Genomic DNA, 20,571 nt, shown 5'->3' on the forward strand with positions numbered 1-20,571 from the left:
GATCCCCCCCTTGTGGATGTTCATGCAAGTCTGAGCAAGTCTCTCGGCTCATTTCCCCTTCTGAAGAGAGGACAGATCTCTAGAAACAGCCCAATATTATATTCCAGTTGCATTAATCGTGTGTCGCAGCTGATGTTCCTGTCCCTCCACTCCCATTCAAGCCTACCCAAGGACTTGGGAATCATAAAAGTGGGGTCTAATTATGTATGAAGTGCCCAACAGGACTGCTGCTTGTACATGGGCTGCCATCAGTTGTTTCAAATTTAGCCAGTCCCAGTTTGTTCCAGGTCCTCCGGGCATTGCGCAATTGCGAACAATGTCAAACTCTTCCAAATTTTTGCCATCTCTACCATTGTTATTGCTGCTGCTGCTGCTATTTACACATTGTCTACCAGACAGCCAAAAGCACCAGACCCAATCAGAACGATCAGGACCATCCCAACAACCTTGGATAGTTAAAAACTATTGTAATGTATGTGCTGTTCCAAGTGATGCAACTTTTTGCAATTGATGGGTTCAGATTATTATTGAAATTATTACTATTATTTGAAAGGAACTTCCATACTTCCATAATGTGCCTTGGCCTACAAAGTAGGGCTATTGTGAAAGGAAAAACAGTGCATGTACTTTATATAAACTACAGTGCGTTACAGGTAGTCTGTGACTTATGACCGTTCATTTAGTGACTGTTCAAAATTACAATGGTGCTGAAAAAAGTGACTTACAACCAGTCCTCGCACTTATGACCATTGCAGTGTCCCTGCGGTCATGTGATCAAAATTCAGGCACTTGGCTCACACTTACAATGGTTGGTGTTCCAAGGTCATGTGATCACCATTTGCAACCTTCCCAGCTGGCTTCCAACAGGCAAAGTCAATGGGGGAAGCCGGATTCACTGAATGACTGCGGTGATTCACTTAACGACTGCAGCAAAAAGGTTGTAAAACCGGGCGTGACTCACTTCACCACCACCTCGCTTAGCAAGGGAAGTTCTGGTCCCAATTGTGGTCGTAAGTCGAGGACTACCTGTACTTCAGTGTTTCAGGTCTCATCAAAGCCATCTTCTCTTCTGCAGGAGAGAAGCAGTTGAATGCCCCATTCAGCGGCTCCTTCCAACGGCATCAAGGTTGGGCAGATGCTGGCATCCGAACACAGCTACACCACTGACCCTCGCCACCCGACTATGTTGGTCTGTTTACTGTGGGCATCTGTGAAGATGAAGATGCCTAGTGGGTGCATTTCATCCTGTATCAGGAAGGGGAAATGTCCCCACCTCCACTCCCGGTGTTCTGAAGCTGTCCCTGCTTTCTGCAGGTTGGCACACGCTCATGAACAAGGACCCCACAACCACTGGTGTTAAAAGAATTAATCAGGGGGATTTATTGAAGTATCAAAGGTGGTTAAAAGGCAGACATAGATATTTACATATATATTAACTTTTGGGCACGGGGGAAACAGTCTTGGGCTGCAGAGGAATAAGCCCCTCTATACACATCCCGACCCCCAGTTATATATTAATTATTATATTTTTCCTTTTTTTCTTTAATCTCCCCTTCTTCCAAGACACAAACGATTTAAAATAAAAACTGCGAGCCAGAGACGGACACAGAATCACACGTCAGTTTCTTCTGTTTTGTTTGCATGTCCCCAGACAAGAGACAGAAGGAAAGAGGTGGGAGATTTGCAGGAGAATGGCAGGGAAGAGGGGAGGGGCGGGGCGGGGCGGGCATTTACTGGCACAAATGAGAAAAGTCGGCAAAACTGGAAGGAACCATCAGGAATCACCAGGTGTTGGAGGTTGTAAGAGGCCGAGAGAATGTGTTTGAACTGCCCCTTCTGGGGCGAAGCACAAGAAAAGGGCAGGGGATCAGCAGCTGCCTTGGGAATGGTGATGCAGGACAGGAGTTCCAGGGGGATGTCCCAAATCCAGCTATTCCAGGCATTTTATCCGCAGCAGTCTGATGCAATTGTCCCTGGGGCAAAGCAGCCATTTTTGCCAGTGGCTCCTTAGCTGCGTCTGAGAAGGTGAAGTTCATTGCAACAGGGTCAAAACCTGGGGACGAGGAGTCCCTACGTTCTGGGTTGTTTTGTTTTTTTGTTTTGCAGAACGGCCAAGATCGGCTTCTTCCAAAGGAGATGGAATGGGAAGAGAAGAGGGCTGGGAAGGGTAGTCTATGCTGACGTTCCCATTTTCGTCTCTGGGGTCAGAGCAGGGTGGTAGAACGTCATCACCACCTGCACAAAAGGGAGGGAGGGAGGAGGAGCTGGAGACACGCCAAGTTTAATCTGTATTCCCCAATATATTTAAGTTGGCCAGACTTTAAAAAAAAATAGCCATGTCTTCCACCTTCTGCAGAAGCTGGCCTTTTGGTGGCAATGCTGTGCTGTCCAGGACAGATGACAAGGTGAACATGGTGTGGGAACTGGACGCTCCAAGAGGCTCTGTGGTCCCATCTCCTGCCCCCGGCCAAGAACGTCACTTAACAAGGATGACACAGACAGACAGACAGACACCCCCTTCCTCTTCCCCCCTCCCTCGCCCTCCCCAAACTATCATGGCTTTGAAGAAATAAAAGTCAACCTGCTTCTTACAGCCCAAGGTTCCTTGAGCAGCCCGGCCTTACCGGGGACAGCATGCAGCCGAGAAGGATTCCACACGCTGAAGAGACCTCCAGACTCCCAGAGTTGCAGACTGCTATCACACCGGCACTCCTTAATGGCAGACGTATGGAGGTTGAGGAACACAGACCCAAGGTCCCCATGGTCACCTTCCCAGAACTCAAGGTACAGGATCTTCCATCCATTCAGAAGATCAGGGTGCCCCAAAGCTAAACCCATTAGCCCTGTCTCCCTCCCCAGATATTGTGAAACTCAGTGCTAATATCTGGGAAAATCAGACCTAACAAGCCATGGGGGGCTACTAGGATGGGACCTCCTGGTTTTGAAATGTCCCTCACCCCACCTTCAGCATACCACGGGCTTCCCATCTTCCCACCTCCCCACTTGGACTTTATTTACAAACAGCCACAGCCCCCTCCCCAAATGCACCGCCTCCACCCCAAAGGGAACAGAAATACAGCAGCTCTGTCCCCCACTTTTCTGGGGGCAAAGCTAAGCATGCACACCTGCCCCCACCAAATTAACAGGGCATAACTCCAGCAGGGTGGTGGTGGTGGAGGGAGGCATCCAATGGCAGGGGGTGGAGCTTCCCAGCTAAGGGGTGGGGCTAAAAAAACCCTCGGTTTCAAAAATAAAACCGGAAAAGTGGCAGCCGCATGTGGTTGGTTTTGTACACAATGGATTTTGTTTCTTTAAAGCATCTTTTTGTTTGTTTTCCTTTTTGAATCCAGCCCTCCCTCCCCCAGCAAGAGCAGCAGCTTTTCTCCAACCTCTCCCCTTTCCAGCGCACCCCCTCCTTAGCCGCTTCTCTCAAAACAGCACCCCTGACACCCCTTCCCCCCCCACACCCCCGGCTTAGATGAAAAACTCCTCCTTGCGTTTATGGCCATCTCCACCATTGAGAAAGGCCTCACGGGCTTCTCCGTGTTCATCCAGCCCGCTGGCCTCGTGCGTCAGGTAGGAACCTGTGATGGCAGAAAGGGGGGGGGGAGAGAGAGATAAGGCCTGAGAGGGTCCCCCAAACTGGCTCCACTCTTGTAGGGATTGTCCAGCTGATCCTTAAGTTGGTGCTGTTCCCCTTTTTGGAGGTGATTCTGGAGCAATGTTAAAAGCAGGGGAATTAAAATGAAATCTGCTTTGGTTCTCAGGGGCTCTCGCTGAATTGGAAGGTAAGGCAGCTGAAGGATGAAACGTGATGACTACTCTTCATGCTGGCATCGGTGGAGCTGGTTAGACTAGCTTTGGATATACCCCTTGTACGACAAGGCTTTATTCCAAGGGATAAAACGACTGCCCTTTGAGGAACCTCACCTCCTTGATTCATTCCAGCAAGAGCCACTTGTTGAGATGGGTGGCTATACAAGTTGGTTAAACCAGCCCGCCCGCCCAGAACACCACTCCTGACCCGGTTAAAGTGGGCATAGCCCACCCTTCAGTTTGCTTGAGGACCATCTCCGAACGGCTGCAAGAGCAAGAAGCAGCAGGGGAGGAAACACACTCAACTCTAGACACTTCCCCTCAACAAAAAAAATCCCAAGAAATGAAACTGGACCGGCCCCTTTACTGTATTAAACCCACGTCACTGGATTGTGTCACGCAGCATTCTCCAGTGCTCCAGGATAACAAGGTTGGAATAATAACCTTGTTATTATTGTCTGGGTAACGGAATACAGATTATGAGGAAGAGCCAGGCAGGCATCTCGGTTTACGGTGTGGGCAGCCTTCGTCAACCCGATGACCATCACCCCCATCACTCCAGGCACAAGGGAGATAGCTGTGTTGCTGCAACAGAAGTTGTATAGCTGTTGCTCCTGGGTGGGAATGAGAGGCTCTGCTTTGTCTGGAAGACTTGTCTAAGAATACAAGCGAGATCACAGGCCATCAGGGCTGAGTCACAAACCCATCCCAACTGGACTGAATGCAAAAAAGCAGCAGCTTCAGTCGACAAAGGCAGACAATAATTTCTCTTGCAAGCCAAAGGTGAACCAGCGAACCATGACACACGTAGATCATGTCAAGTGCAGTCATATTTCACCCCAACTCACACACCTACATGCTGTTAGCTCTGGCACATTATATAAGGCACATACGGGGCCAAGTTATTCATGGGACTGTCCCTCCCTGAGGGTATCTGCCTGTCCCACTAGGTCAGGTAGGGTGGGCATGCTCCAGGTCCCTTCCCTTAAATGCTGTCATCTGATGGGACCTCAGAGGTACACCTTCTCTGTAGCTACCCCAGACCTTTGGAATAGCCTGCCACCTGAGATACGAGGGGCCCCTACCCTTCTGGCCTTCTGGCAGATGGTGAAGACCTGGCTCTTCCCCCAAGTGTTGGGCTAGAAGGAGGTTGAGTCGGGGGGTCAACAGTATGGTTGGTCTGGCGCCTGGTGGGAAGGGCTTGTTCTGTTTTTATTGGTTGTTGCGAGACGCCCAGGATCGCTGTGTGAGATAGGTGCCCGTATAATTCTTTACATAAATAAATAGGTGTCACAGTGGTTCCTAGCTGGTCTCTCCATTCAGTGCCCACAGCGAGAAGAAAGAGCAGGTGCTTGCAGTGGTGCAGAAGAGGCGGAGAAAGGGCAGGTGACTGGCCCTTATGAAGCTTCCCTTGGCTGGGTTCGCTCTAAGCTTTGGAATTTGAATCCAACCCTGGGTGGTTTGCAGAGAGATGCTGTGTCCCCCTGCCCACATTCCCAAGGGGGACGATAACGGGTGAAGCTGGTCCGAAGCATCCCATCTGGCATTCGCACCTCAACCCAACGCTCTTCCCCCAACCCTGAAATACACCCATGAAACGCCCACTCGTGAGTGAGCAGAACCAGCTTCCCATTCATTGACCAGCAGTGAGAGACGAGGGTCACTACGTGGCCCTCCTGTGTTCCCCCCATCTCCTCACTGACCTTTCTGCCGGATGGAGCACCACACCATGACTATCAGCACACAGATGACGAGAAAGACCAGGAGAGCCAGGATGCCCCCCACAATGGCATAGGGCACCGATGTCTGGGCCTCCACAATAGCCCCAGGATCTGTGAAGGAGAGGGAAAACGGTGAAGGTGGAAAGGTCTCTTGCAAGAATCTCCCCGCTCTGCCAAAGAAAGAGAGCCTCCTCCACTCTTCCTATCTCTGGCTACCCTCCTGGCAGCGGGGAGCCAAGTGCCTGAGTCAGCAGCAATTTCTACCTCTAGCCTCAGCAGAAAACTCTTCCCCTTGACCTGGAAGGGTGAGCTTTGCCGTCTGGTTCTCACAAGCGGCTGACTGACGCAGACAAAAAAGTGGGAATGCCGTCTGGCACAAAGGGTTCGGCCCAACCCGGTCCCCCTCCCTTGTGCTACTTTTACGTGAAAGGCATTTTTCAGAGGGTTGGTGAAGAAAGGCATGTCTTCTCCACTGAGTTGCCGCCCACAAGGATGCCCGTGCCCGGAAGCAAGGCTGTGTTCCTGCTGTGGGGTCCGGAAGCACGAAGTCCCAATGGAGCCACCGCCGGAAGATCAGGAATGTGGGGTTCCAGGTTAGGGAGGGCGGTGGACCTTTGGCTCACTTACCATAAACCACGAGCACGTACTGGTCCGAGGAGCGCCCGTGTTTATTGGCCACCTGGCATGAGTAGGTGCCGTTATCCAGCATGCTGAGGCTAGGAATGGTCAGCACTTCGCCCTCTATCAGGGCCCGGTCAGGCAATGTGTCATTCGCTCGGCTCCATTTGATGTCTCTGGGTCTTGAAACAGGCACCAGAAGAATCCATTAGCCCAGCGTTTCTCAACCTGAGCCACTGTAAGACGTGTGGACTTCAACTCCCAGAATACCCTGGCCAGCAAAGCTGGCCGGGGTATTCTGGGAGTTGAAGTCCACACATCTTACAATGGCTCAGGTTGAGAAACACTGCATTAGCCCATTCCTGACTCCCGGCCCCCTTCTGGCCACGCACGCAGCATCCTTTCCACCCCCACGCCCCACTTTGGAAAATCAGCTCTCTTCCCTTCAAGGTTATTTGCTGCCAGACCAGTGATGGATGGAAGAGTGAGCCGGGCAGCTGGATCAAGGGGCGCCTGAGTAATAACTCTGCTCAGGAATTGTATCCATCAGTCAGGCTGGTCAGGGAGAGAGGCAAGGACAGCCTGTATACTGAAAGGATGGAAGAAACTGAGGATCGGGCCACAGGACTCCGGTGGGTTGGGATAGGCAGACATTTAGGCAAAAGCAGCTGGTTTTATTCAATTGTCACTGGCTATGAAAACTATGCCCAGGACAGGAGCCCTATCCCCCACTTGCGCCTGTTTGTACTAGCAGCAAAATACAGAGGCTGGAGACAGACTGGGATTGTGGACACACCGTGTAAGGGGCAAGGAAGGGTTTCTTCCTGCGATCCCTTTGCAAATTCCTTTGGTCAAACTGGGTCCCTGTCGCCAAGGTTATATAAAAGCATTGCACACCTGATCGTCAGAGGAGAGAAGTGACTCAAATGTGTACATGCCACCCACAGCTATCCCTCTTCTAAACTGCCGTTTGCTGTGAAAACTGTCTCCCATGTCTCATTTTTCACACATGCACGCGCACACACACCCAGGCACACACAATCTCTGAAACAGCTGATGTTCCCAGACAGAGAGGGCAAAATTTAGATCAACATCTGCTTGAAGACGACGGGATAATTTGCACTGGATCAAAAAGGCTCTCCGCTGGTTTACAATGGCAAAAATTAGGGCTCCCCATCACCAATTCAACTAGTCAGATTGTAGCAATTAAGCTTTAGATTTTCACACAGAGATGGAAAGACCCACAAATACCTACAGTGGAAGAATGGATTGTTAAATTGACGGAGCTGGACCAAATGGCCAAGTTAACAGCACCGATAAGAGCAAATACCGTTTCTGGATTTCTTTCTACTTGGCAACCACTTTTAGACTACTTGCGTGTGTCAGAAAAAAATGAAGTTTTGGTTTTAGGCTTTAATGGTTTGATTTGATAGAAATAATGTTATTAAGGTTCATATCTGCACTGGAGAAGTTCAGAAGTCACCTTCTGTTTCTATTTTTTCTCTGTTTTGCACTTTTATAGTGTTTCTTTTCTCTTTAGTTCTGTACTCTAGGTTTTCTGTATTCTACATTTTGTATTTTAACTACGCTCTGAAGAATAATAAAATTCTTTATAAAAAAAGATTTAGATTTTCACAGTGGCGTGGCAGAAACGTACGAATCTTGGAGTTCTTCTTCTTCTTCATCATCATCATCATCATCATCTGTTATGGTCACCCACTCCAGTTGACTCTGGACTCAGTCCATTGTTGGACCTTCGCCTCCCCAACCTCCATTTTGCATTTGGTTCTGCCCCACACCCAAAACCATTATTTTGGAAATGGAAACAGTTGGTGGACCTTGAGGTCTTGGTTCCAAAAGAAAAAAGCCAGAATCTGCAAACTTAAAATCTGCCCAGCCCTATTCTAAGGCATCCGATGGGGTGAGAAGCTGAGCAGGAGAACTCAACTATGAATGGAAGGTAGTCCTCGACTTACAACCACAATTGGCACTGGAACGTCCATCACGAAGCAATGTGGTTGTTAAGTGAGTCACGCCCAATTTTACCACCTTTTTTCCACAGTTGTTAAGCGAGTCATGTAGTTCCCCATTGATCTTGCTTGTCAGGAACCAGCTGGGAATGTCACAAATGGCTATCATGTAACCCCAGGATGCTGCAACTGTCGTAAATACATGCTGGTTGCCAGGCACCCGAAATGTGATCACGTGACTGCGGGGATGCTGCAACGGTTGTAAGTGCAAGGACTGGTCACAACTCACTCTTTTCAGTGCCATCGTATCTTCGAACAGTCGCTAAACAAATGGTCGTAAGTCAAGGAGTACCTGTATTGTTCAGCCTCCATGGGTTTGGAGCAGAATCACGACAGGCAACGCGTGCCCAGAACAGACCAACAGTCCCCTCCCCAGGAGGACTGCAAAACAACAGTTTTGCACTTGAGGAAGGAGGACAAGGTAACCAAGGAAGCTGGTTAAAACTGGAGGGGGTCAGCAGCCCCTAAGCAACTTAAAAGCAACTGTCTTTCAGTTTAAATAGGGAAGCTGTCCCTAGCCTGACAGTGCCCAGATGCCTTGGGACTAAAGTCCCAGCATTCTAAGTCATCATTGCTAAAGACTGTATTCCTATCAGCCTCTCTAGACTACAGTGCCCACAGTGCTGGGAAGGGAAGCAAAATATTCAATTTCAGCATTTCCAGTCTGGTCCCTCTAAAATTCCACACCTGGGGCCACTGGCCATGCTGGCTGGCGATCTGGGATCTGCAGGCCTGAGTCAGCCAGAAGATCCCAGGCTGGCTGATCAGCTGCTCTCCAGGAACTGCCCCGGGGACAAACCCATCAGGAGACCCAGAGGCAAAAGGGTCTTTTGTGGGAAGTTGGGTTTTTGATGTACTGATTCAGTTAAAATGCAGAGAGAGGCAGATTTGGTCTAATAATCAATACCCTTGGTTGATGAAGCCCAAAATATTCCAATATCTCACTTGACAGCTCTCGTTTGTTAGGGGTCACCAATTTCAGCTTTTCTCAGCACCAGATGTGGGTTTTAATAAAAGGATCAGAGCAAAGTATCTGCTGACACAACCATGTGTTTCCTCTTCACAAAGCAGGATCTCAAGGCCACCTGGTTTTCTACACAAAGATCGTCCTGCTCCCATCACACACAAGTCCAAAATTTGCCTTTTCCCATCCAGCAGAAGGACTTACAGTGGGTTGCCATTAACAGCACAAGTCAAAACTAGGGTGTCTCCTTCCCTCATGACTCCTTGCGGGGGATGGATTCGTGCTGTGGGTGAGTCTGGAAAAAAGAGGAAAAAAAAGAAAATAACAACAACAACAACATATTAAATTTGTACAGGTAGTCCTCACTTAACAACAATTCATTTAGTGATGGTTTGGACTACACTGGTGCTGAAAAACTTACGACCAGTCCTCACACTTATGACTGTTGCAGCGTCCTGTGGTAACACGATCTCTATTTTTGACCTTCCTGACCGGCTTCTGTCAAGCAAAATCAACGGGGAACCGCGTGATTTGCCTAACAACCACATGGTTTGCTTAATGCCTGTGGTGATTCACTTAACGACTGCTGCAAAAAGGTTGTAAAATCAGGTTGGATTCACTTAATGACAATGTCGCTTAGCAACTGAAATTCCGGTCCCAATTGTGGTCCTTAAGCGAGGGCTACCTCTATGCCACCTGACTCTCAACGACTCTCAAATTTCTAGAGCTGTCTGCGCATAAAAATCGCCCAAACTCTTCACGAACAAAGGGATGCAAACTGTAGAAGCCATTGTTCCTTCAGATGTAGGAATGCTGTAAGCAGGGTCTTGAAATGGGGCCTCACCTGAACGCCACAGCAAGTTTAGACTTATTTGTTCACCTCGGTAGCACTTCCTTAACAAGGATTGCCACTTAAAACACAGAGGCAGGGGTTGGCTTACATCAAAAATGTTCAGGTTGGCCCAAAGTGTTTCTGACAGCTCCCTGAAGGAATCTCATTGCAGGAGGAAAGTCGTGTAAATCTACAGTAGCAAAAAATCAGAGTCTGCTAGTACCTTTTCTGACTCACACATTTGATTCAAAGGCAGAAGCTTTTGTGAGCTTTTCAATCAAGCGCGTGAGTCGGGAAAGGTGCTGCCGGACTCCTTCTGATCTCTGGAAGGAATCCTGGCATTCTTCTGTGTGGCATCCTTTCGGGTATTTGGAGAGTGCTATCCCTGTTCCTCTGTTCTCTCTTCACAGAATTTAGTTTCTACTCCTCTGACCATCTTCTCACCCTCGTCTGAACTGGTTCCAGGTTGCCTTTCTTTGCACTCGCATCACACTGCTGTCTCAGACGCCTGTCTCTAATAAGCTATCATTCCAAGGTCTTCTCCACAAAAGATCCAGAGCCAGGCCAGAAATTCCCCATTCTATAGCAGTGCATTGATCTGCTTTGTAAAATACTAGACTTTGCATTTGACTATGTCCAACATCACAGTTATTTTCTGTCCTTTCCCAGCTGATCAAGATCGTTTCAAATTTTATTTCTGTCTCCTAGGACATTAGTTAACCCGCCTGGCCATGGGTCATCTGCAGCTCTGATCAGCATTCCCTCCGCCTCCTCATCAAAGTCATTAAAATGCTGGACAGCTCAGTATCCAGGATTGAACCTTGGGGCATCCTCCCTCCCAAGTGATGAAGAGCTCTATTCACACTCTTTGACCTCAGATTTTCAAGCCAGCTATCTATCTCCTTCATTGTCACACCACCCAGCCTACCCTTAACAAGTTTGCTAATCACTCTGTTGTAGAGTACTTGTTCAAATGTTGCTTGTGGGCTTCTCAGCGGCATCCGGTTGATCGATGTGGAGAACAGAATATTGGACTAGATGAGTTTTTAATCTGAACCAGTAGAGCTGCTCTGACGATCTGTTCTCAGCTTTAGAATGCCGGAGCATACTACTACAGATCACAGAGGTCTGTATCTACATCTACATCTATTATACATAAATCATTTTCCCTCAACCAACTCAACTTCTAGAGGGTCCAAGGTGGGTTAGGATGGTATCAACTCTTATTCTTTCCTATATTTTGCTGAGCTAGTACATCGCAGAAAGGAACACACGCAGTCCTCGTTTAGCAACTGTCTTGTTTAGCGACTGTTCACAGTTACAACGGGGTGAAAAAGTAACTTTGCAACCAATCCTTGCATTTACGGCCTTCACAGTTAAGGAAAGCTGAAGTAAGATTGTAAGCACAGTCATGGTTTCACTTAGCCACTGCTTCGCTTAACGACTGAGTGGCCAGTCCCAATTGTGGTTGCTAAGCCAGGACTACCTGTATACTCTTTCTTCCTCTCCAAAGTGCTAACTTTCTTATGTATGCAGAATTTTTGCTTTCTTTACTTACTGGAGTTCTAAACCAGTAACTTCTACAGCCCAAGGAGCAAACATTTTACATTACTGTCCCCTCAGAAACTTCATCCATCATCAGTGCCTTAAAAAAAACTACACATTGAGCTTTATTTATTGTCAGCAGCCTTGGAAACCTGCTAGTAGGCAGAAAGGCAGGATAAAAAAAATATATTTCAAAAGGAATGCATAACAAAGAAGCTGTTTTTCAGACACAGCTCCCAAAGCAGAACAGCTAAATAAAATATTTTAAAATAATAAACCAAGAATTAGTATCAGTCTGTGAGGAAAAACGATGCGCATGTAAGACTTGCAGGATGAAGAGGTACAAAAATCTGGACTCTTGTGGAACCAAGTCACACAGATCAGGTGGCTCTATCAAAAGCTGTTTTCCTTTGGGATCATCTACTTGGATACCCGTGCCAATTACAGGCAGTCCTCGACAGGGCCATTCGCTTAATGATCATTCAAAGTTATAATGGTGCTGAAAAAAGTGACTTACAACCGGTCCTCGCACTTATGACCATTGCCGCACCCCCCCCCCACAGTCACATGATCAAATTTCAGGCGTTTGGCAATCAGCATGCATTTACAACAGTTGCAGCGTCCTGGGGTCACATGATTGCCATTTGAGACCTTCCCAGGGGGCTTCTGACAAGCAGTCAATGGGGGAAGCCAGATTTGTTTAATGACCATGTGATTCGCTTAACGACTGTGCACTTAATGACTGCAGCAAAAAAGGTCATAAAATCAGGCACGACTCACTTAACGACCACATCGCCTAGCGATGGAAGTTCCAGTCCCAATTGTGGTCGTAAGTCAAGGAGTACCTGTAGTTGGTAGGGCTAAGAAAAGGACAGGTGGTGGTCAGAATGAAATCTTGATAGAAACAGACATTATCTGTCCCGTCTCTCACTCCCCCTTCTCACTTTCTGGTATCTCCTTTTCTGCACTTTAGGAAACCCTCTTCCCTGCCCTCATTTAGCAGGCTAGGATCGGGAAAAAAAAACAGTTCTTGCCAAAGGTTTAGACAGATGGCTTGAAGAAGACTTTTGACATTAAGCAGAGGCCTGTTGTGGGGCTGGGGCTCCAGGCTGGCCATCCCTGGTATATTTATTTTAGTCCCCAGGAATCAATCAGCTTTTTGAAGGTAGCTAAATTGTGGAGCATGCAGGGAAGGGCAATAAGTCAATCTCTTCCCCATCCTGAAAAAAAGACCACTTTCTAGAACCAATTCTGTTCAGTTTGCCTGTTGGTGAGCAAGGCATGGCTCCCCAGGAAGTGATACTGGATCCAGGGACCCACAGCATCATAATCGTTGCCTCCTTCGTTCAAAAAAGGCAAAAAAAGGGCAAACAGGATGCAAAATGCAACACGGCTCCCTTTCTTGATCTCACTGACCCTGGCTCGCAAAACTGTTCTGCCTCTCCTGCCTCCTCCCTAGGGAACTCTGGCAGTCACTTACACTGCACATCTAGCACGTACTGCGTCTGCTTCCGCTGGCCACGCAGCGCCGGGTGGACGGCTTCGCACGTCACGATGCTGCTGTGGTCCTTGCGCTCCGCCCGAAAACGCACCATGCTGGTAACGCTGAACACTTTCCCGTTTTCTTGCTTGCTGCTTGTTCCTGAAACACACACAAACGGCACACCAGCCCCGTCAGATAACCCTAGCAAGCACTTACAACTTCGCTTTAAATGGAAAAGATCCATCTGCCTGCCGGACACTTTTCTCTCTCTCGTTCCCAAACTGCATACCACTACCGGGCGCTGGAAGAAGTCAAACGTAGCAAAGGAGACCGATCTGTCCCCAACACTAACCTGTGACCCAGTCCCTCAAGAAGTTCTGGGTGAAGCTCAACACCCCGCTTGAAGAAACCTACTTCAGGGGAGAATAGGATCCTTTGTTTTAATTATTTTTCGGAGAAGTGGGGGGAGGCAGCTAATAATTCAGCATTTATACATGGCAGGGTTAAAGAGATATATGAGTGCAGCCTCAGCCATCCGTTTGGAGATGGCATTATTTGTTTGCGTGTTTGTCCAATCTATATGGCTGCCCATCTCAACGAGAGACCCTGGGCAGCGAACGGAGTTAAAATAAAGTAAAAACACTGCAAACATTACAAAAGTTAAAATACACAGCGGCCGAGCACCGTCAACCTAAATCACTAGTTAGTTAGTTAGCTAGGTGTAGGGGCCTGCTTCTTAGTTACAGCGTAACTAAGAAGCGGGCCCCTACACATCCTCGGAGCCCCAGGCCCATCCCAGAACGTGTTTCTATGTTGGAGAAACAGTTGTCGAGTCCATCCCAAACTGAAAGGCAGAAAGTATCCTCACTCATCACCCAAGGCATCTGGAAGACACCAAGTGGAAGAAGGTTAGGATATTCCTCAACTTGGTATTCCAAGTTGACTTTGGCCCAAGTCAAATGCCACCCGAAAAAGAAGCGCCTGGACCCCACTCCACAGAACATGTATTCGTTTATTTGTTGGGTGGTCTGTTAGATTGATATAGCGGCCCAATTCGCCATTTGGAATGACACCTTTTATCTCTTTTCGGTCCCGGTACCAGCGCAGGGTGGCAGCAGGGCGTGACCTGGGAACGCTGCAGGTGAGTTCAACTTCCCCGCCTTCCACCGCCTGTTCTTTCACCTCCACTAAGGGACTGTCGGGGGGCACTGGAAGAAGAAAAAGCAGATCATTGGTCATCACCTCCTTCGTGTCACATCCCGTGGCTGAATCCTTCACATGACTACCTAAACTGCCTCCAATGGGGCCACTGATGGGGGGAGATTCCTTCAAGCAGGGTTCACACGAGCTTCCCGATTCAAATCCATTCTGAGAAGGTCGTTTTCAGAAGGAAAACAAGGACCTAGCCTCCTATCACAAAGCTAAGCAGGAAAAAAATGAGAGAAACTAGAAGTGGGAATGAACCTCTGAAGGAACAAGGGCTCATTGGGTTTGCTAAGTCCCTTGACCTCCATTTGTTCCATCCAACACTCTTACTTGCAAAATCAGAATTTTGAAAACCAAGTATAGGTTTCATTTGCATAAATGCTTCCATTTATGTTCTGCTATGGAAGAATCTAAGTCTTCTCTCTCTGAAGATTATCTGCTCAAATACTGCCAACGGCTGACCTTGAGAAACGATCGTGTCTTCTAACAGTCTTACGTCTGGCAGGTTACGTAGATTGCCGAAAGTGTGACTTTCAGGAAGGCTACATCTCAGCGTCAAAGCACACGTTCGGCACGCTAAAGCTCTTAGGTTCAATCTCTGGACTCTCCTGGGGGGGATAAAGCAGGCTGGTCTGAAATTCTGGACAGCCATGGGAAGCCTGTCTAGACGATGGTGTGCTAGAATGTCCTTTCTACCAGCACCTTCCAAGGCATACCTGATTTTTCCCTTTGGTCTACTGCAGCCTACGTTAGAGGGATGAACAGAGTTTTGGGAAACAGGTGAAAACTCTTGCCAAGTTGCAGTGTGTGAAATCAGAACAGCACACACAGGGCAGACCTTCTCATCTCATTTGGGGAGACAAATGAACAAGTTAGCAAGCAGCAGTGGATTCAACAGAGTAATCTCAAGGGACATAGACTAGAAGACCTACCTTTTTTAATCTGGACCAGCCCCACCCCAGTCAAGGTGCTGTAGGGTTATTCAATTTAAAGGGCTAAATGGTGGGCTACAGCGCCCTCTTCTTTGGCTCATATCACTGTATCCTCTCCCTCTGGATCATAGTAAACCTGATCCAATCCTGCCAACCCACCTTTCTGGTAACTTTTCATTCTTCTCCCTGCCATACACGTGAATGGAGAAGGGCTCGCTTTTAGAGGATCTTACATATGGCTCATTTGTCAGGAGGCTGGAAAGCCGGAACAAATTTAATTCTTATGAATGGATCCTACAGTAAAACTGTAGTATGGGGTGTATCTGTTCTCAGTTCCAGCCTGCTAGTTTATGTCCACAGCTCCATGTCCTCATGCGCAGCTCTCACTGAACTGCGTTCCCTTCTACTTCTCTAACAATGTTCTGTAATCCAAACATCAGGGTCTCCCAACGATTGCAAATGCCTCCCTGATCTTGTGCACAGATGATGGTGTTTAGTTCCATGAGGATCCACTCAAAGAATAACTTTGCCATTATCATTCACTTCTCTCTTCCAGCCTTGTGGCTAATGGAAGCACAACAGATTTGCAAAGCTTCTGACCCTTGTCACCTTTTGGGGACTAACATTATGCATGCAGTATATACATACACCCCTAGCAACATGCTAAAGTAGATGGTCCCTCTATTCCACTCTAAAGCTACAGTTCTCTCTGAGTCGTGCTTAAGGGTTTCTTTAAGAAAGTGCCTGGAAAAATCAAGGCTGTCTCCTGCTCTTTCACAGATCCAAAGCAGGGTGGGTGACACATACCCAGCACAGTAAGGATGGCAATCTGATGGTGGGTGTCTTCTGTGTATAGCTGGCAAAAGTAGCCACCTTCATCTTCCAGACGGGCATTGGAAAGCACAATGCGGACCTGCTTTTGGGTGAACTCCACCAACTGAAAACGCTCATCCTTCAAGGCTGTAAGGAGCAGAAGGAAAATACCTCAGTGGTGGGCCAATGAAATAAACGAGGATCACTTTCACCCAGGCACAATTAGCCACAGTCATGCTTCTGAAAACTCCTGGTCTCTAGTCCTGGACAATGTTGTAGATCAACATTTAGGGGCAATAAGGGGGTAAATGACCCAACTTCCATGTGCCAATATCTCTGTGGCTCTTTGGCTCAAACAGTAATCCCATCCCCAGCCCATCATCCTATGCCTTGATGCTTAGAGTGCAGTTACCTCGTGTGCCATTGAAGAAGAGCGTCTGGCGAAATGGATTCTGGATCACCACGATGGAACCATCATATTGGTGCAGTTTGCAATTGATCTCAGCCTGCCCGCCTTCCGCCACTGTCACATTCTCTGCTTGGACCTCCTGAGCTCTAGCTAGGGTGGGAAAAAAAAGAGGAAGGGTAACCAGTCCTATTTCCTGGAGAAAGGACATCTGGTCATTTTCTCTGCTCTGGCTTATCGAGGAAGTATGCCTACTGGATGGATCCTACCTCTATCCAAAGCAGTTTCTTACAAAGGTAATAGCTGACTGGACATCAAGGTAGCTTTGGAAATTCTGTACCAGTGAGAACTAAACCAAAGTAAGGATGAAGAAGATGCATCCCTAAAGCTGGGCATGGCCACATCATTTCAAGACTGTCCTCCAAGCAAACCTCAGAGGGGATCAGAAGGTGTCAGGAAATGAGACAGAAATGCATGCCCACCCACCTCTGGCTACAATATCTGGGCTGCAAAAACCTCCCTGACCACTAGATGGCAGGAGAGAGTTAGTGTTCTTTGTATCTCTTTGCTATCACCTAGTGGCCATCCAGTACTCCATATTTTTGCCCAAGATACGGTTGGCCTAGCCTCACCATTGGTGTGCGTGTGTGTATGTGTGTGTTTATTATAATTTTGGCTTGTTTATGTGAGTCATCTACAGCTACTCATCTATCTAACTGGTTTATGCAGGCTGTAGTCTGCATGACATGGGTCAGCGGCCAGTGGGTGGATAGTCTTGCCAAACGACTAAGAGCTGGAGGGAAGGCTGCACAATCTCTTTCTAGTCCTTTGAAGCTTGACTAATAGTCCTTCACATCATCAGAAGTGAGCCATTATTCCACAGAGGCATAAACAAGAGGACATCTCAGGAACACATAAACACACACAAAAAAATGAAGTAAAATATGAACAGAGAAGGCATTACAGGTGTTGTTTGAGAATTCCTTATAGGAACACAGACATCCAGGGCATGTGGATTATAGGGGAAAGGCAACGCTTGAAGAATATCAGGCTCCCTGGACTCACACTGTATATGCATTTCTGTGACTGCAGACAAGCTTAGGAAATACCCAGGGCTTCAATAAACCCAGTACCGGTTGGTGCCATATATGTATTGGTTTATAACTCTTAACAATCACCTTTCCTGCCTGTAGGTCCTGTAGACAACACACCAAAAATTAAACACCTTTATAAACAAAACAGAGACAAAAGGCCCCAGGTCAGTGTTAGAATTGTGTTCTCCCCACAGCCTGCCTCAGCCACGTTAAATAAATGCTAAATAGTAAAAACCCGAATGCTAATAGGCTTAACACAATTCCAAGGTTCGTTGGTATTATCCGTGCTACAAAAATGCCATGAGCGACATGCTATGCCACTATATACAACCCTGCACAGTACAAGCTTGGCATAAACTGAGCTTTAGACTTGCGACTTATTTGATGCCTTAACCACATCGCTTTCCTGAAATTCCATGCATTCTGAAACAGGCTTTGGGGGGTGGGGGGTGGGGTAATTATAACCTACTCAAAATGTGGGGATGCAAAGGTCTACCAAAGATATTTTGCTGCCGGGGTACGTGGAAAAGGGGGGGGGGTGGCCTCTTCTTTGCCACATTTAGAACCTGAAGGATAGCAAAGAAGATAGCTTAGAAGGTCAGATTTTTAATGGTGGGGGGGGGACACCAAAGGAGGACATTGGATGCCCATAGCTCTGTCCTCCCACCAAGAAGAACGGATAGTGCACAAGAAGAAAGGAGGCAGGTACTGCTAACTGCTCCCCTGACATGTCTCTCACCTCAAGACAGGTACAGATACCGGTAGTCCTCGCTTAACAACCACAATTGGGACTGGAATTTTGGTTGCTAAGTGAAGCGGTCATTAAGCGAATGACCCAATTTTACGACCTTTTTGTGGTGGCCGTTAAGCAAATCACTGCAGGTGTTAAGTGAACCACATGGTTGTTAAGTGAATCATGTGGTTCCCCATTGATTTTGCTTGCCAGAAGCTGGCCGGAAAGATCGAAAATGACGATCATGTGACCACGGGATGCTGCAACAGTTGTAAATGTGAACCAATCGCCAAGACCCCAAATGGTGTTCACGTGACCGCAGGGACGCTGCGACAGTCGATTTTCCCAGCACTGTCGAAAGTTTGAACTGTCACTAAACAAATGGTTAAGTGAGGACTACCTCTACCATACTCTGCCTAATGGGTCAACCCAGAAATTTGAGAAACCACCAGTGTGATAAGTCCAAGCTATCGCTGCACTTGCCACTCCAGGGTAGCTAGGAATTCTGGGATGTATAGCCCCAACACCGTGGGAAGGCACCAGGTTGAGGAAGACCACTCCATGAAGGTGTCGTCAGGGAGTTCTAGCCTGCTCAGCATTCCAGGAGAACAGCCTCGCGTCCTTCACACCATTTGTTTCAGTCCGTGGCCACTGGCATGTCGGAGGAGTTCGGGGAGAATGTCACCGCCGTTAGAGGTGGCTGCCTTCGACAATAAATGGCAGGTGCCAATAAACAGCAGTCAAATGGAAGGGAGAGGGTGATCAAGCCCACTCCAACCAGGCACACGGGATGTGGTGTTCCAATCTCAGCCACCACTTCAGTATGAAGGCAGTCCCAGCCAAGTGTTTATCCAGCATCTCAAAAACACACAACGTTCTGCCTCAAGAGAATTCCCCTTTGTCATTCAGAAGGACTAATTTTTTTCAGTCTGCATAAATTATGCATTTGAATGGCAAAGTTCTTCCCTTAAAAATGATTACTCAGTGTCAACTTTTCCTCCCCCGTATCACCCATGCCATTCAACTACAGAATTAAAGGTCTAAAGCATCCGTACCCATCACCATCTGGGTGCACCAGAAGACAACAATCAATGCTGGTCCAAGACATCTGAAGGGCACGAAATTCTGACTCTGGCCTTACAACCCCCACAACCCCCTCTCTGAGAGAGAGAGAGAGGGTGTGTGTGTGTGTTTAGGGAGGTCTCAGAGCAATGGAGGGACAAGCAGAGATGTGAACAAATGCACCACAAAAATCTCACAGGTGCAGAGACAAAAGATCACACAGGCATACACCAAGATACACAGAACATGTCTCCATAAAAGGTGTAAGGGCTGTCCCTCTCCTCAACCATGGCTGATACTGCAAGCGTGTAAATTTTTGTCCTTGTTTCCAGCAATTCCAGGATGCCACATGGCACCCATACTGATCTCCCACCTGTCCATACTGCAGATGGGCACATGCACTCCTTGCCAGAAAAGTACAAATGATACCCAGAGAGTTTGCCCCACACTCTGCCTTTTCCTTTTCTATGTGCTTCATCCTGCATCTCCAACAAGCTTAGATCTCCAAAGCGAAAGCAGAGGAAGTGTTCATGAGGGCCGGATCGAACACTGCTATATCTGCCACGTTCTCCAGAGGGCGAAGTGTCTTGAGGCTCCAAAATGAATTAATTCACATGCACATGCCCTGGGCTCAGATCCATAAAATTCAAGATCACTTTTGACATTTATTTTTCCTGGCTCAAACATGAGCAGAAGTGAATTCCAAAACAGCTGGGGACAGTACAGCCTTTACAACCTGTGGTCGGAGGGGAGTCCGAGGCACCCATTGGGAAAAAAACCCTCCCAGTTATCAAACCCAAGTTCGAGTATTCACACGCTGAAAGGCATGACTGAACTGTTCATATGGGACACACTGGGCTTAAATCCGTCAGTACAGAGAAGCCCACCAACTCTTGGAGTAATTAGAACTAGTATCAAACTGCTAGGAATTTAATAACATTATATTGTATCCTGCACTTTAGAATGATATGGAACAGGTCTTACCCTTCTTCAATCTGACATCTTTTTAGGCTTCATTACCAAATCCCCCCCGGTCTTCTCAAGTTTAAGCATTCCCAATTCCTTTAATATTTCATAGAATAACAGAGTTGGAAGAGACCCCAAGGATAATTTAAACCAATCCTTTGCAACGTGCAGGAAAACCAATTAAACCATCTCTTAGAGGTGGCTGTCCAGAGATGGAGAACCACAAGCTCCATAGCTAGACTATTCCACTTTGAACAGATCTCAGTGTCAGGAAGTTTTTCCTTATATTTGAAGAAAATTAAGGTAGCTGCAACTTCCACCTGTTATTTCTGGTCCTAGTTTCTGTGGCG

General features: G+C 47.6%; 1 protein-coding gene across 1 annotated transcript in view; it reads right to left on the bottom strand.

The window, feature by feature from the left end:
- Positions 1–1,356: 1,356 nt before the first annotated feature.
- Positions 1,357–20,571, bottom strand: part of CADM4 (cell adhesion molecule 4) — a 107,893-nt gene continuing 88,678 nt past the window's right edge. Inside the window, exons 2-9 of the mRNA XM_063312545.1 lie at positions 16,373–16,519; positions 15,955–16,107; positions 14,083–14,217; positions 13,007–13,168; positions 9,354–9,444; positions 6,165–6,337; positions 5,520–5,648; positions 1,357–3,584 (exon numbers count right to left, since the gene is read on the bottom strand). Coding sequence (XP_063168615.1) covers positions 3,475–3,584; positions 5,520–5,648; positions 6,165–6,337; positions 9,354–9,444; positions 13,007–13,168; positions 14,083–14,217; positions 15,955–16,107; positions 16,373–16,519 — 1,100 coding nt within the window. The 3' untranslated portion in view covers positions 1,357–3,474. The remainder of the gene's footprint in view (positions 3,585–5,519; positions 5,649–6,164; positions 6,338–9,353; positions 9,445–13,006; positions 13,169–14,082; positions 14,218–15,954; positions 16,108–16,372; positions 16,520–20,571) is intronic.

The sequence above is a fragment of the Candoia aspera genome, chromosome 10, assembly GCF_035149785.1.
Source record: "Candoia aspera isolate rCanAsp1 chromosome 10, rCanAsp1.hap2, whole genome shotgun sequence".
NCBI lineage: Eukaryota > Metazoa > Chordata > Lepidosauria > Squamata > Boidae > Candoia > Candoia aspera.